Source organism: Vanessa cardui, chromosome 3 (genome assembly GCF_905220365.1).
Source record: "Vanessa cardui chromosome 3, ilVanCard2.1, whole genome shotgun sequence".
Taxonomy (NCBI): Eukaryota; Metazoa; Arthropoda; class Insecta; order Lepidoptera; family Nymphalidae; genus Vanessa; species Vanessa cardui.
The window spans coordinates 8,542,390-8,560,743 of NC_061125.1; the positions used below are offsets into that span (position 1 = coordinate 8,542,390).

Sequence of the window (18,354 nt, forward strand, 5' to 3'; positions counted from 1 at the left end):
TACAAGTAAGAGGATTTTGATATATATGTATCACTTATTTACTATGCACTATATTTAATAAGTGAAAAATGAAGTGTAATCAATACAATTTCAAATAGAATAATTAGCATAAACTCTATGAGCCAACCGTGAGCCCGATTGCGGTAATCTATCCTAGGTAAAAACATTTCAATAGAGACGGTTTCATAAGAGATTAATGTCTGGGAATCATGTCTTTTTGATATTAGAAAATATCGAGTGTCGTCTGCTTGTTCGGATGGAATCAATTTAGATATCTAATATATCAAATATAATGTAACACATGACTTTGAATCCTTAAATGTTTTGACTCCAAGGGTTTTATGACTAACTAATTACATTTTTAATAATATCTTCATTAGAATTAAATACGTCAGATTTCAATAAAATTTATATTTACAATTGAAAATAAGTGTTCTTAAAAGTTATTGTAAAAGGTAGAACTCATTCAATTGTGTATATGAATGCTTTGATTTAAAAATAATGACAAATTCCAGCGCTCAGTTGTTTTGTATTCCGAGATAGCATCTGTATATTTGAAATACGGTGAGCTTCGTTTATCTTGAAGAAAAAGGTTAAAAAACAAACCAATTAATACAGACACTCAATTACACAATTGACACGTTCAACGAAGAGCTTCTTGTTAATTTTATTTGCTCTCTTATCCGTCAAATCGAAAGTTTATAAAGCGGTCACAATAAACACACTTTACTTACACACCACACCATCTGAAGGTTGATATAAGTTTTTTATTTTAAAATTGCTTTAAACAAAATTTTATATAGATAACATTATTGGTCATATTTCGTTATATTCTGGGGTACCCTTCAGTTTATTGTAGAAGTACGTCGTTTACGTTAGTCGTTAAAAAAAATACGCTAGACCTGATTCTCACCGAATGAGTTGCGTGTACTATGAGATCGTAAGCGGATTGCTTCACAATAAAAATATTATGACTGAAGATGATTACAACAGTATTTATTAACAGTAAAAGTCTATGTGTTTTGTTTTGATTTAGTATAAGTGCCAGCTCTTGTTTTGTAACTACTGCTAGCTATCGATTATATTGCTCTTAAATAATACAGTAAGATAAAATAACTATCGTTAATGTGGGTGGTACCACAAAATTCCATTGTTGTCTCGGCCTTGCTATGTGAACGAAGATAGTTTCATCTCCAAGCACGCATAATTTTCGTTTAGTAAAACTATAACAATGTATAGAAAACCAATTATTATCGTGTAGATATTTATTTGGCCCTCCAAATGTTGTTATTATTGATGTTGTTACAAGAATTGGTAAGTATGGATGTCGTAGGAAGGTTATATGACGGAAGAAATAAATGAGTGTATATATTAAAAATGTGAGAAAAAATAGTTCATAACTTAATGGAAGGGCGCGTGAACAAGACATTCGTAGATAATGTCGATATATCGAGTTATACAATAAAAATAAAAAACATGGTAAATATCCCGTATTTAATAACTGTATTAATGGATGGGCTTTGTGCAAGCCCGTCTGATTGGTACCATCCATCTAGCAGATATTCTAGCGCAAACAGCAATACTTAAATTTGTTGTGTTCCGTTATCAAAAAATTATTTGTATTTATACTGGCTGATTTGGTCCAAGTTTGGCTTTGCGTTGACGATCTAAGTTATTGACTCGGTGGCGGTGACTCATTTTCATAACGTGGCAAATTTGCTCACCTCCATAGCCTAGGTATTGAAAAACATTTTTTATACCAACCCATATTTATAAACACGACGTTGTTCTTACAGCTTAAGCTCATCGTACATGGTCAACTGCTCCAATTCCGAAAGCGAATATGACGCTAATCTTCTATTTGTTAAGCCCCTACGTATTTAAAATAAATGATGATAGATAGATGACAGGAGTTTACCGTATATTTTCAACACAGATTAGCAAACTATGTAGAAAAACTATACTTATATTCTTGAGACGTAATTAGTTTTAATTTACCGCCGGTTCGAAAAAGGAAATACGTCTAAGTAGAATCGGCGTTACGAAATAATCTTCAAATAATTGTATAAAAATTTTACAATATTATCTTAGACTTGTATCCTGCAGATTAGTTTTATCTGCAATAGCGTATATTACATCACACCTTCGATGAGGATAAGAGGAAAAAAGATTTTTTTAGGATTATCAGTAACCAGAACTGTTGATTGTATGAAATCAATTTCTGGAAATAATAAATAAAACATGTTATTACATCCTTTGAATAAGACTTCACCTTAGCAGTCAGGCGCTAATTGATTAAAACGCGATTTACAAATCATTACAATTAATTTAGCGTAAAAAAAAGTAATTACTGTTTAATGATAGGCGCATCATCCGTGTATAATACAATACATAATACATGTTTCCTTAAACACAGGTTATGTAATACATATGTACAAACATTGTCGGAAGTATTTACATACAGTTAATACATACATCGATGCGGTGTTCAAAGGTAATTAAGTTGTAAATTATTTAAGCAATTATCTTAATTTTGAAGGTTAGTTATCTTTAAATTTGTATAATACATCATGGTTTGTTATTTGATGTTAACACCTTAAGTTAAAAGTGTTTCCTTTAAACATTTATAAAGTATTTTTAATTATAATAAATAAAAAGACGGAGTATTATTTTATGACGTTTGTTCATGGACCAATCTGGGACGATAATAATATCGAAACTTTGGTTTTCCCATAGTTATAAAATTGCAAATTATAAATGTTGCTTATCGAATAAAAATTTTGCCTGTCATAAAAATAAACAAAGGCCAAACAATAGCTTTCAATGCAAAAGATATTTAATTTTAATGGAAAGGCTCGTACTGTTTTTAATATTTGAAAGAGACGCATATTGCGCTTCATTCTATTTTTAATTGTTTGTCAGTTCCCAAAATATTACTATTATTAACAAAACAAAATTACTTTTATAACAAATTTATTGGAAGGACATAAAATAATAAACATTAACAACAAAATACTTCAATCAATTTCTGGTTTTCTAATAATATTACAAAACAGTAAAACAATGATACGCCTGACCGTATTTCGCGCCACCTCCCGCCAGTCCCGCCAAAAAGAGAAATAATTTTAAAAGACATCTGTCAGCTTGACGCGTGACGTTCGGAAAGTCACACTAATTCTCCTTATACGGCCTCTCCTGACGTCCTGGCGTCCTCGCCAGTCTGAAGTCCATCTTCTTTATTAACTCCATCATTTTTGCTCGTAGGGGTCAGTTCATCTGTTTGGTCTACACCTGTGAAATGTATTATTAGAGCATGTAAATGTCAATAAGGTCTAGTAGACATTTAAGCCAGTCTAGACATAGCAACTTGAAGTTCTAGCATTCATATATGACTAGACATACAAAAGTAGGGTCCAGTAAGTATTCACATAAGACTAGACATAACACAGCAAGGTCTAGTAGGTATTCACATAAGACTAGACATAACACAGCCAGGTCTAGTAGGTATTCACATAAGACTAGACATACAAAAGCAAGGTCTAGTAGGTATTCAAATAAGACTAGACATAACACAGCAAGGTCTAGTAGGTATTCACATAAGACTAGACATAACACAGCAAGGTCTAGTAGTTATTCACATAAGACTAGACATAACACAGCAAGGTCTAGTAGGTATTTACATAAGACTAGACATAACACAGTAAGGTCTAGTAGGTATTCACATAAGACTAGACATAACACAGCAAGGTCTAGTAGTTATTCACATAAGACTAGACATAACACAGCAAGGTCTAGTAGGTATTTACATAAGACTAGACATAACACAGCAAGGTCTAGTAGGTATTCACATAAGACTAGACATACAAAAGCAAGGTCTAGTAGTTATTCACATAAGACTAGACAATACAGCAAGGTCTAGTAGGTATTTACATAAGACTAGACATAACACAGCAAGGTCTAGTATCAAAAAGAAGGAATAACTTACTATCAAAGAAAGCGGCACACTCATCAGGTGTCCATTCTCCTCTCCAAGACACCATATACTGAGCAGCAGCATAAGTCAGCTTGCCATAGTCTCCAGCCACAAGTCTTAACTCATATCGTCCATTTTCAAGAACCCTTGTCACCTTGTAAGGACCACGCATTCCGGGATCTAATTTTCCTTTAGATTGAGAGTACTTAATGACAAATACGAAATCATTAACTTGAAATGCGCGAGGTGATTCACGTCCCTTATTGACATATTCATTTTGTTGCTTTTCATTTTCTTTGAGACGTTCGGCCGTCCTTTGCCTAGCTAACTCCCGTAAAGACTGGCGATTTGATCCCGAATAATCAGTAGCCACATCACGAACTAAAGCTTGTATCACAGGAGTAGTCCCTTCAGAACCAATTAAAAGATTCAATGGAGACATTTGTGTCGTCCTTTGCTTAGTAATGTTGAGCACCAACTGCAGGCGCCATAACTCTTCAGACCACTTATTCTTTTTATGACTGACCTCTATGCGTAGCATATTAAGTACAGTACGCACGTATCGCTCCACCTGACCGTTAGCGTGGTGCATCTCGGGTGTTATATGATGTATGTTACACCCGGAACTATTCATCCACTTTATGAACTCCGAGGACTCAAACATTCGACCCCTATCAGTGACGACAAGACGTGGCGTACCAAATAACGAAATAACATTTTTAAACACACGCTTTAGTTCATCTAGATCTTGTTTGTAGAGAGCGTACATGAGACAATACTTAGAAAAAGCGTCGATCACTATCATTACATGTTTATAGCCATTTGATTCTGGCAAAGGCCCTAAAATATCTACATGAAGCGTGTGGAAAACAGTATCCGGCTTAGGCCATGATGAGATAGGTTGTAATGGTGCTCGCGGGATTCTCTTATGGGATATACAAGTTAGACAATGACTTATGTATTTCTTCACGAATGTGAAAAGACCAGGGAACCAGAAGTGATTTAAAATTAACCCAATCGTTTTCTCAACGCCTACATGACAATTTTCGTCATGAAAAATTCTAAGCAAACTTAATCGATAACCTTTGGGTATGTAGCACAATAAACGCGGTTGTTCACCCACAGGCGTATATTTGTAATAAAGGATGTCTTTCTTTATTTGATATCGACTAGCATCTAACTGACCTTCACCTAACTGTTCCATAAGTTTTTGCGTCTCTTCATCACCTGATTGCGCTATCCGTGCCCAGTTGCGTGGCCTATCAATGCTATTTACTACACGGATGGGATTGCGACTCAAGTAGTCGGCATGAGGCATTAAAACACCTTTTCGATAAACAATCGTAAAAGAAAAATCCTGTAAGTAAACCCACCATCTTGCGACGCGGGGTAGGAGATCCTTTTTATTTTGTGTTGCTTTTAAAGCGTTACAGTCAGTGATAACCTTAAATTCAATACCTATGAGATAATGACGAAAATGTCGAAGAGCTTTGAACACCGCTAAGGTTTCTAATTCATAGGAATGATAACGTATCTCTGCCCCCTGCGTGACCTGACTATAATATGCGATTACGGACTTGCTGCCATTTTCACGAATCTGAAGTAAAACAGCACCATATCCAAGACTGCTAGCGTCTGTGTGAACTTCAGTTACTCGGTTAGGGTCAAAGATAGTGAGCACTGGTTCACTTGTCAAACATTTAATAAGATTTTGTCGTACTTGTTCCTGTTCTATACCCCATTTAAATTCAACATTTTTCTTTGTTAAACGAGCTATACACGCTGTTTTAATTTTAATTTCGAAAATTTTATTTTCGAAAATATCCAGCTAATCCTAGAAACTGTCTAACCTGTCGTACATTTTCAGGCACCGGAGATTTGACTAAAGCAGTTATTTTTGACTTTGATGGTCGTACTTCACCATTCGAAATAACACGACCTAAATATTCAATTTGAGTGCTTAAAAACGAACACTTTAATAAATTTAAAGAAAACCCAGCATTAGTTAAGGTACGCAAAACGTCGTGCAAAAGCTTTAACCCTTCTTCAATGGTATCACTTACTAATAAAATATCGTCGATATATACCATCACCTTATTATCGTTAATAAATGAACGCAGCGTGTTATTAATAATACGCTGAAAAACTACTGGTGCATTAGCAAGTCCGAAAGGCATTTTTAAGTACTCATAATGGCCCTCGGGCGTGACAAAACCTGTTAACGGAATTGACGCATCATCTAAACGAATCTGGTGAAAGCCAGACGCCATATCTAAAGTTGTAAAATAACGTCCTTTACCTAAACGATCTATATGATCCTCGATTAACGGTAGAGGATACCTATCCTTAATCGTCACCCTATTTAATGCGCGGAAGTCTACACACATTCGATCTGTTCCGTCTTTTTTCTTAATTAAAAGAATTGGGCTGGCATACGCAGATTCGGATTCACGAATTATACCTTTTGATAAAAGGTCTTGTATTATTTCTCGGACTTTGAGTTTTTCATTAATTGACAATTTATAAGGTCTATAATATACAGGCGTATCACTGTTCAAGCGAATGTGCATGCTACCTGTAGTTACAGTAGAAGTAGCAGTTCCAACAATCATAAATTTTGAAAATTCCTTTAAAATTTTATTAAGATTTTCATAATCTTTACCAACCAACGGAGTTTTAATAGATTGCTCATTCGCTTTTACATTTGAAACATTTGTGGAGGCAGGACTGTAAGATAAGCGCTGAAAATATTTTGTACGCACGTATGTTACGCCTTCACGGTTGAGGACATCGGTACCAATTATAATAGGTGCGTTCATACTGTCACTTGGCACAACCAATAAATCAACTTCAAGAGTGATGTCTTCAAATTCAATAAAGAGAGTAACATAAGAATACACTCTAGTGATACCTTGTCCGACACCTTTCAATTCACGATAAATCGGCTTCATAGCGCATGCTAAATGACTAACCACGGAGGACGAAATAAGTGACACGTCTAAAGCACCGCTGTCTATGAGGATATCAATAGGTATACCTTGAACCACTCCAACCATTACATCCCTAGAATTATTTAATTTAGGCAAAGAACAAAAATTAACGTGACCTTTTCTCTGATCGGAACGTTGCTTAGCAAAACAAATACTAATATGATGACCGAGTTTCTTACAATATGCACAAGTTATTTTTGTATTCGGATTTACATCGTTATTGTTTATTGGTGACTTTTTATTCGTCGGACAAACGGCTTGTTTGTGGCCCGTTTGACCACATGTAAAACACTTATATGATGTAATAAGGGGCATACGCTTAGTTGAATGTGATTTTATTATGTGTTTGCGCGTTGAAGAATTGTTTGACAAGAATTTCTCATTTTTAACTAATACTGGTTTAACGAAAGTTGATAAGAAATTAACTAAATCACAGGGCATAAGTTTTCCATTGCTAGCTGAGGCTTTTACATGTGGTTCATTAATTCCCCGTATCACAATTGCGCTAATAAGTTCCTCGCTTAAACCTTTTACCATACGCAAACGTAGTAAAGATCGACGAGCATATTCGGCATATGTAGGATAATCATCCGAATTTGTACTCATGACGTCATACAATATATTAGCCACATCAACATTTTTAACACATAAGGATTTAAAATCATTTTTAAAATTACTCCATGAACGATCCGTGGTGACCCAATCGTCTAACCAAGACTTTGCGTCACCTTTTAGACAGTTCCCTACGCGTGACAAACATTCTATATCACTCCATTTATTAATACTTTGTGCACGATCGACTTCATCAAACCAAGAATCAATATTGTGCACATTTGGATCAAAATTAGAAACGTAATAGTCGCGAGAACTACTTTTTAAATTATGAATAGCTTCAACTATCTTAGTAGCAGTATCACTTGCCGTATTATTATTTTCAACATTAAAATTAGATGATGATACGGGCAGTGAGGATCTATCCTCTAGCGCATTAAGTCGAGTAATAATTGTATTCAATGACTCACGTAATTCCGAGTTATTAGAAATACTTCTAGATCGTGAACGGTGCGTAGAACGACTACGGGAACGATGACGACGCTTCGGAACGTTATAATCTTTAGAACGGCTACACTTGCGTTTTCCCATAGTTACAATTTAAATAAATACAACAAAACAAAAACTCAAATTATGTTTAAAAATAAAAGCTATTAAGAATTATTAGAACCAGAAATCAATTAAAGAAAAAGTGAGTTTGAAATCCCACTTCTGATATTAACAAAACAAAATTACTTTTATAACAAATTTATTGGAAGGACATAAAATAATAAACATTAACAACAAAATACTTCAATCAATTTCTGGTTTTCTAATAATATTACAAAACAGTAAAACAATGATACGCCTGACCGTATTTCGCGCCACCTCCCGCCAGTCCCGCCAAAAAGAGAAATAATTTTAAAAGACATCTGTCAGCTTGACGCGTGACGTTCGGAAAGTCACACTAATTCTCCTTATACTATTATATATATATATATATATATATATATATATATATATATATATATATATATATATATATATATATATATAAAATAGTAATATTATGGTTATATATACAGGGTTACAGGTTAAGTCGACCGAAATCCTTTAAGAGAGGATAGATTCCATCATTCCTAACCGATTTGACTATGGAACCCCATATCCTAAACCTAACCCTTCTCAAGTTATTGGCATTTGAATTTATTTTATAAAAATGACAGATTTTTTGACGACTGCCCCTTTATTTTTGTTTTGTGTCCCAATTTTGTATTCTTTTTGTTATTTTTTAGTAGAAGATTAGTTGCTTTATTATTTTAAGCTACAAAACTGCCAGTAACTATACCAAATGAGTCGTAGTAGACAGTCAATTGTTAAAAAAATAATTACATTTAAAAAATATATTTTTTATTTCTAAGATATCTTTAAAAATTTCTATGACAGATGTACTGCAGATATGCTAAAAAATATCTACGGCTCTTCAGCTTTCCGATAAGGTATAATAACATAGGGTATTATTAGAATCCTTGGAAAAAATCTTTAAACAAAGACGCCCGAGTAACAAACGTTAAGCCGCTCGCAGCGCCTGTTGTCCTGCAATGAGTGCGAGCGGGACATTTTTCAATGTAAATAGGTACGAGAGGCATAGGTAAAAACTATTTTGTTGTTATTGTGTGTGCTTTTTGGTAATTCCTTAATTCCTTATTCAGTCTGCTTACGCGATTCGTCCGTGGTAGATGCGATACATAGTGCTCTTGGTTTTTTACTCGATTTGGCTTGTTTTCTGGACTGTTTCTTCCTATTCGTGACGTTTATTAACTTGTGTGTTATGATAATTAGTTATCCCGTCTTGGTCGAATTTTGACTCATCAGTCCACAAGATTCTTCTAAATAACAACGGAACTTCTAAATCTGCGTTGAGCATAAATCTACAGAAGTCTAGTCTCCTCGCAGGATATCCTTCTTCGATGATATGTACTGGCGTGAAGTGGTAGGGGTAGAGACCAGCAGTATGCACTGTAAACCACATTTTCCACTGTGAGAGTCCAAGTCCTCGAGCAACAAGTTAGGTTAGGTTTTTGTAAGGTCATTCTTGAATTTCAATATAGGTACAAACAATTAAATGTTATATATTTATGTAGCAACAGATTATTTAAAGCTTTGAAATGTAAACTGGTCAGAGTCACATTCTTGTAGGTACTATCTTAAACCACACACACATGCCCAGATTAGAAATTTATCTTAATGAATTAATCAAAATAGGTGTCTTATATTACTAAAACTACATTAATTTTCATGTTCCATGCATTATTTGTGTTTAATTTCCATGTTTTATTTTGTCCACCAGGTCTACCACATGTGCGATGGTCTAGGCCGGCAGTTCAGCTATTCCTGTCCAAACACGACGCTGTTTCAACAGCGAATGCTCATCTGTGATCATTGGTACATGGTCAACTGCTCCAATTCCGAAAGCGATTATGACGCTAATCTTCTCATTGGTAAGGCTCTTCGCATTTTAAATAAATGATGACAAATAGACGACCGAAGTTAATCGGCTATTACAACGGAGACTAGCGAATTATTTAGAAAAACTTATAGTGCTTATATGAGCTATTAATAGATTGTAGAGCTTTGTAAAAATACGCCTGGATAAGTACCAGCCACATATCAGATATTCTAACGCCAAACAATTAATTTCGTGTTCCGGCTTGAAGGGTGAGTGAATCAGTATAACTACTGGCACAAGGGACATAACATCTAGCTCCAAAGATTGGTAGCGATGTATGGAATGATTATCATTTCTTAAAGCGTTAATGTCTATGGGTGGTTGCGTTTACTTAGCACCAGATAGCCCATTTGGTCTACCGAATACATAAAAATGATAGCTGCTTTCTCCATTATAATAAGCTAATGGTTTGCTCATTCGGTGTGACCGCTGTGTTTAGCCGCAGGATCAACGGCATTAACATACAAATGTTTACTGCGAACATTTTAATTTTGGCTTAGAATTTATCTAGGGACTTTCGCCTCAATGTATGCAGCATTAATTCTATTCAATAGAAGTTTGTTATAACTCATGCATTCCCTATTATTCTAAATCAGAATTAATAATTACTACTACGTTTTTCATACTTTTAACATAAAGTAGTTAAAAAATTAATTAGGAAATTTGAACTCCGAATGGTTTTGTGACAGAAATTAATATATTCTATACAAAAATAAAGTTGTCCTTGTATTACAGAAGGCTATATCTAAGCATAAATAAAATATATTTTATTTATTGCAAAATATTTGTGGGCGAAAATATCGTTGGCGTTCATTTTTAAGGAGGTTAATCTCGCTAATAACATCTTATGTTGTAATTAGAACCATTTAATATTAATTAAAAATATATAGCCAATTTGTAAGTCAAAAAGTTTGATATAGTGTAAGTCATTCAGCTTTGTACTAGCACTCTCAAAAGATGACATTCATAAATATATATATATTTTATTAGCGAACCGTTATAATAATATTTTTGTTAGCTTGTTCAAAGTTGCAAAACCTTTTTGTTGTTAGGCAAATTATACTTAGTACTAGTTATTATTCTAGCCGGTTAGTCAGATAAATGTGGCACGATAGCTATAATTTATTGTAAGAGATAAACTGTTGTTACGCAAAACATAGACTTTCACTAATCAAATTAGTTGGAACGTATTTCATGTAATTAGTACAAACTATGATAGGCCAAGATACATAATTGAAGATGCTTAGTATAGGATGGATTTGGGGTATTATCGCCTCAAATGGAGTGGTCGATACAAGATTGACAAGTTAAGTCCTATGGTTAATAGGACGTTCGTAATATTAGGTAACTACATAATAGTATGTCTCATAGGTAGAAACAATCTTCTCAGCAGTAATAACCAATATATGACAATGACCTGTTATTGTTCCAATGCATGTTGGTCATTTCATGTGCTAGGATTACATCCGAAACATGGACGTTTCTTAACGTAGAGAAATATAATCGTAAATTAAGCACTCACACTCGGTGAGATTTTGATTTCATTGTTCATTTCATCATTCATTGATAAGATTTGGGACCGCAATCTTTGGATCACGGAGGTCCCGTAGTCTATGTCAGAATTAGTATAAAATTTAATTTATTAAAGATGATCCTCGAAAATTTGGGCTTTCGGTTTAAGTTATTATTTTCATTAATAATGGGAATTTGGAATGGGTCTTCCTAAATGTCCAGCATTCCTCCGCAAGTAACTTGAAAAGTTAAACCATTTAGTGGCAAGGTTTTGTGCAAGCACGTAGCTAACATCCTTAGCAATATTTAATTATTATTTTGTTCCGGTTTGAAGTATGAGTGAGCCAGTGTATCTACAGGCTCAAGGGACATAACATCTTAGTCGAAAAGGATGGTCGCGCGTTGCCGATTTAAGGAATGATTAATATTGAGCGCTAATGAGCACTTACGTTATTTGGGCCATTTGCATATCTGATAGCTTTAACCTAAAAAAACATTGAATAATAATAAAACTTGTCTTTTATTTCGTGTTATTTTTTGAGGATGTTTTTTAAAAAATCAAAGCAAGAATAAAACTGGTTAATAAAATTAAAATACGATACATTTACAATAGTATCAGAATTCGAAATCCATGTATTGTTTGTTACCTTCAATACAAAGGCCGGCGCGAGTGCATGTTATCAACCTTGCCGGTCTTCGTGTATATCCACGATACAGCCTCAATTTGGTGCTATTCTTAACTGATGGTCGATAATGATAACCACGATCTATCAATCAATCTAATCAACTGATATCTTACGAGCAATCAAAATCGAAATATTATTTATTCAAGTGGACTCTTATAGTAAAATCTGATCCTTCTGAACTCGGTTCCAAATTCGGAATGGAAATAGTATCGGGAATAAATGCAACATTTACTGTTTCTCATGACTATCAAGATTATGACCATCAACTTTTACTGCAGAAACCCAAATCGATACTTAAAATGTTATTAAGTTACTTTTACGTTGCATTCCTTGAGGTTAGGGCAAACCAGTGTGTATACCACCTACTCATCAGATATTTCATCTCCATTCAACAATGCTTAGTATTCCCTTAAAACAGAAATCTTGTGTACCAAGTTGAAGGGATTACTGGTGTGTTAATATTGGTAATTACTTCCATACGTTTGGGACACATTGGCGATTAATTTACAGTGCTTGTGTTTATGGGCGGTGGTGACCACTTGCATTTGTCTGTCCCCCCTACCTATATCATATATTTTTTTACTGATTATCGTCCCACCATCAGTAAATCATACACGATATTTATATACACGAGCACATTATATTAATAGTATTTTATAGTGAAGTTACATTCAACGGTAATTTTGTGATTGAAAAACAACAATACATTATTTATTCAATGTACTCATCGTATATTAATTTCAATTACAGACAAAAACAATCAGGAATTCTTGAATATTGTCTAAAGCAAACATCAGATAGGAATGTTATTAGAAAAACAACAAACACACCGATCCGACTGCAATGTCCACCCACAAAACCACACTCAATTGCTCAACGCGCAAAAACGTGTATGAATGGCCAGACACTTATGTAATAATTACGTTCATACATATTACCAAGAATAATTTGCCATTCAACGGTTACAAGTATAAACTCTAGTTCATTGCCCTTGATCTTTCCCGCAACACGCCCTTTGTATGCTGTGCATGGACATCAATAATTAGTGTCATTTTACATACTCTTATGGAAAGACTTAATGTATGCGCGTGAATAATTTATAAACTGTACGCCATGTACAAACTTTCTAATTGTTTTATATTATTATTATTATTATTTAATCATATGCTTTTATGAGATTATTTGAATAATACTAATATCGTAAAAAAGTCGTGACGTCGTGAAAAAAGCTGAAAAGAAGTTATTATTATCGTTCACAAAAACTAAAAAGCAATATAATTGGCGGTACCAAATTATTGCGGTGCGATAGGATAACCAAGATAACGCCCAAATTCCGAATTTCTCACTATTATGTGGCATGCCACAATACTACGAACACCTGCGTTTATTCACAAAGACAGCTTTTGCCATTTATATCGCCTTAAAACAAAAATGTAATTAGAAGTAATTTATGTAGGTAGCGTATGTTAACGAGGATTGAGAACCGTTGAATCTCCGAATTATAAATGACGTGTAATAATGCGATTGTTGATGAATCGTAAAAATTGCCCAATGTTATCGTATGAGTCAATACTTTTGCCAAAAGAGTCTTCCACATTTGTTCTATGACTCATTGATTCTCACCCGAGGCTAATTTTACAAAAACGTGACTTTAAATTTACCAAAAAAATTTATTGTATTTTTTATTTACATGAATAATAATTTTGTGCCTGCAATGTGGTTATAGTAACCACAAAAACCCGACCAATAGAAACTGTCGCACATTATAAGTATTATGTATTTGGGTGGTGTAAGTGTAAACGTTCACATTCATATTTATAAATTTTATTAAAATTAGTCTACAGAATAAGAATTAAACAATGGACGATAAAGAAAGCTGTAAAATAGATTTCATCCATGGGCGCTGATAGTCGCTGTGGCATTTATAGATTACTTTTTGAATAATCCACAATGATTTTAACTGTTATTTTTGCATGTTGTTCAAATTTAAAATCTGATGGAGCAAGAAAACAAATAACCTACAGCTATGAAGACGAGTAACTGTCGTTGCGCATAAACGAATAAATTTGTATGCTAAACTATGATAATGAAAATGATAATTATTCTCTATTTTTGACTTCAGGTCAAAGGGACAAGCCGTTTGTGTCTGACGAAGAGATGCGTCTCCGAACTCCTAGACCTGATATACTATCAGTGCCTCCGAATGATAAGTACTACGATGGATTAAGAGAAGCTGAATCTAAGGTAAAAATAACCTCCCTTGGCGGTAATTTATTGTCTAAAACCTGTTATTCAATTATTAAATATTTGTAAAACACACCAAAAAAGAACGAGTAGTATGTCTACTCGTCTGTTTGTTTTTTTTTTTCAAGAAACTTAGAATTTTTGTAATACATATGTAAAAAAACCGCCATTTACCGTCCATGTATGTATGTATATATTGTGTTAAGAATAGGAACGTAAATATTCCCAATAGATCTCTGAGCCTTACACATAGCTTTTTTAAATTGTATAATAACCTTAACTATTTATACATTCGAGATAATATTTTTAATACGTGTATTTTTTTTAATTACAGTTTCCAATTCATCCTGATAACAGCATTGTTGGAATATCAGATTCCATTTTAAGCTCGAACGACTTAGATGGTGACAAACCAAGCTATAGACCTCCCACCTCCTGGTCAATGAGTACTAAAAAGAAACCACGTCCAGTTAATATCGACACCGGTACTTCGAACTCTAATTATTTTAACAATGTGAGGCTAAACTTTAATGAAGGCATTAATGATAATAAGAAAATATCTTCACAAAATTCCGGTCAATTTCCTTCGACTACTAATAATCGACCACGTGGAAACATTAATCCACCATCACAGGACTTGAGTCCACCATTATTACCACCAACTACGACTGAAAGAAATGATGATTTCGAACTAGATGTCAGAGTTAAGACTACTCCAGACCCAGTATTTAATTTCATAAAACGTTTCGACCCTAATTCTCCAGACTCAATTAAAACAACGATGACGAAAACGGAAATTATTGATCTGAATCAACATTTACCTGATGGTCAGGTTAGCTCAGAAGAAGATAGAACGCCGCGCAAAAACAAGAATTTCGGAAATAATTTCAATGTACTGCAGGCTGATAAAAAGAAGAGCTCTAATGAGGGATCGCGGTTTAATTCAATTAACGTAAAGTCCAGCTCCGAGGCAAATATAGAACCTTCTAATGATCAAGTACCAAAACCCTCCAGGGAACTCTTGCCGCCCAAGACTGACATAACAGAATTGGCATCGACAACCATGGGTCCCCCTATTTACTATGAATGGAAATGGGCTGTACCAGCCTTCGACTTAGAGCCTCCTAAATTAAGCAACGAAACCAACACAACGACACCTAAGCCAGTTAAGCCTGGGAAGAGACCATTCAGTGTTATAACTCGATCCACGCCAAAAGTAGTCGACCCTACGCCCAGTAATACTGAGTACAACATTAGTTCATACTTTGTCCCAGATTATGTGTTTCCTTTAGATGGACCTCACCCAGGATATGACGATGAGGATGCGCATACGTCATTCCAGGTTCAAGTATCTAGACCGGGTAGGGCTAGTTATGGTGAAAATCCCGCTTGTCCCCACTGTCACCCGGCGTACCTGAACCCTGGAACTTGCGAACCGTGCATTGTAAAGCGGTAACATTAGATATAAAATAATGACTACATATATTTAGGTTTATCACAGACATTCCAATTCTCACAATTATTGCAGCAAAAAATAATGCAAATCGCTGTCATTGATTAAATACGACTACTTCGTTAAGTTGAGTTGACAAAAAACGATAAACCTTATTTATTTAGGTAAAAAGTTTAATAATGGTTTTAGTTGACTTGTTTTGAATTAAAATAAATGACACTTATATGCTAAGTATCAGTAGGTAAGCCGCATAAAAGTCAAAGCCGAATTTCACTTACCCTTATTAGTTACAACGTGATGTTCGCTTAATTATTTTATAATTATGGAATAATGAGTCGTAAATACTATTAAAAATCTGTTGTTCACCGGTGTCGCTTGTTATTACGTCTTTCTCAGTCAATAGGCTGTTTAAGGAAACCATCAATTTTTACCTGACTTTCATTTTCAAAATTCAATTAAATGTAACGAACTTTTCAGCTTAATATAATGTTACTTAATAGATACGTGACCTATTTATTCAATCATAATTTTTACTGAAATATTATTTCGTTATACAATATTACTTTTTAAAGTAACACAAAACTGTATATAATATAATTGTTAAGCAGAATGGTACAACTTGTAAAATATATGTAAGTAACCATCATATAAGTTAGCTATAAATATTTATAATATTGTTTATATTTGTACAATAATACATGCCTGTTATAATCCACATTAAGTTACAAATAAACAAATAAAAGATAAGTTTTTGTTTTATTGCTTTAAGTTAAAACTTTAATGTATTTATAAATAACTTTGAACTTTTTTAAATGTACATAGGAACTTTTTGAACATATTTGTACTAACTAGTAACCCACCTAGGCTTCGCACGGTTGCATTGTTGTACATGCACTACTATGTTATTCATACATATAATTATTAAAAAAAACACACCTAAATCCGTTACATTGTTTTAAAGATCTAAGCATACATAGTGACAGACAGACAACAGTAATGTATAACAATAATTCTTAATAATGATAGTAAATCAATATACAGGAAAAGTATTGGTCCAAGATCCCAGGGCCGTCAGACGTCACGTATTTTCTGACGAAGGAAATGTGGACGATTAAGTAGTGTTAGTATACACTAATAAAGCATGCTTACCTGCTAGGTTGTTTAGACGGCCAATTTTCAGGTATCAGGTAATCAAGGTACGTTAAAACATTACTTACCTCACGTAAATTCTCCAAACTGATTTTAAAGTATATTTTAGGCAATATCCTTAAAAATAAGTCGCCAATACTCCCAGACATTTTGCGTCATAATGACTTAACTTCACGTAAATTCTGATGCTCCATTTTTATATATGTCCAGTGTCCACCAGACAACTATTTTAAAACCTTTTACAAGAAGCTAGACCGATCCAAGGGCCAATTAAATATAATTAATATATAAAATGGACGATTCTTATAATCATTCTCTTCGATTATAATTTAATCCAAAGAAAATACCTGTGTTCTTCCTTTTACATAAAACCCTTCATCAAGCAGTACTTCTGTGGAACTCTTTACCCATTAACATAAGACACACTCAATCTCTAATATCTTCAGGAAATTAAGTAAAAGCTTATTAAATATTTAAAAGCCTTAAGTATATAGGTTGTTTATTGTATTAAGTAAATATTGTAAATATCTCAAGACAAGGTAAGGCAGGACATATTAATTCAAGTTGTTAATGTGGAGTCTAATAAAAGACGATTCCACATTACCGACTTCAAGGTCAAGGTCTTTTGGAAGAAGTGGCTATTGCACTTGATATCTAAAAACTTATTTGAAAAGCAAATGTCAACTTCAGCGCTGGAATTTTTTTAATTGGCGGAAGCACGCCATTTTGGAGGAGATCAACCCAAAGGATGTGATTGTGCCCTTACATTAAGTTTTAAACTTTTAAATAATTACAAATTTAACTTACATAACTCCATAAACTAAAATACTCTATGGTATTTGTCTTATAATCCATTGGAATAGCAAATCTGACATCATGACCAACAGCTTCACGGGCTTACCGAGTGATGGGAGTGTACAAATTTCCCGCGTACTACTGAGTATTATTAACGGAAAAACTTAACAGTGTTGTTCGCTATGCTTAAATTTATTATATTCAAATCAATATATTTACGTTAAATTTCGTTAATATTACTGTTGTTAACAATATTGCATTGGTAATATTTATAATATTTGGAAGTAGAAAATAAAAAAATATATATATAATTGATCCTCGACTATTTAAAAAAATAGTATGAATATAAAAAAAAAATTAAGAACTAGACATATATAGTATAGTATGTGCTGCTCACCAACAAAAATAATCTAAATATAAAGAGACCCAGACCTACCTAAAATAGTTTCGTTTAAGTATAATTATTAACATTAATAAGTTTTTAGTTAACTGTTGAATTTCTTATCTGTTCT

At 33.7% G+C, this 18,354-nt stretch overlaps 1 protein-coding gene across 5 annotated transcripts in view; it reads left to right on the top strand.

Annotated features, from left to right (window-relative positions):
- Window positions 1-16,639, top strand: part of LOC124543576 — a 58,731-nt gene extending 42,092 nt beyond the window's left edge. For all 5 annotated transcript variants that reach the window (XM_047121817.1, XM_047121815.1, XM_047121818.1 and 2 more), the window contains exons 4-6: window positions 9,845-9,995; window positions 14,324-14,445; window positions 14,780-16,639. In XM_047121817.1, coding sequence (XP_046977773.1) covers window positions 9,845-9,995; window positions 14,324-14,445; window positions 14,780-15,901 — 1,395 coding nt within the window. In that variant the 3' untranslated portion in view covers window positions 15,902-16,639. The remainder of the gene's footprint in view (window positions 1-9,844; window positions 9,996-14,323; window positions 14,446-14,779) is intronic.
- Window positions 16,640-18,354: the final 1,715 nt, after the last annotated feature.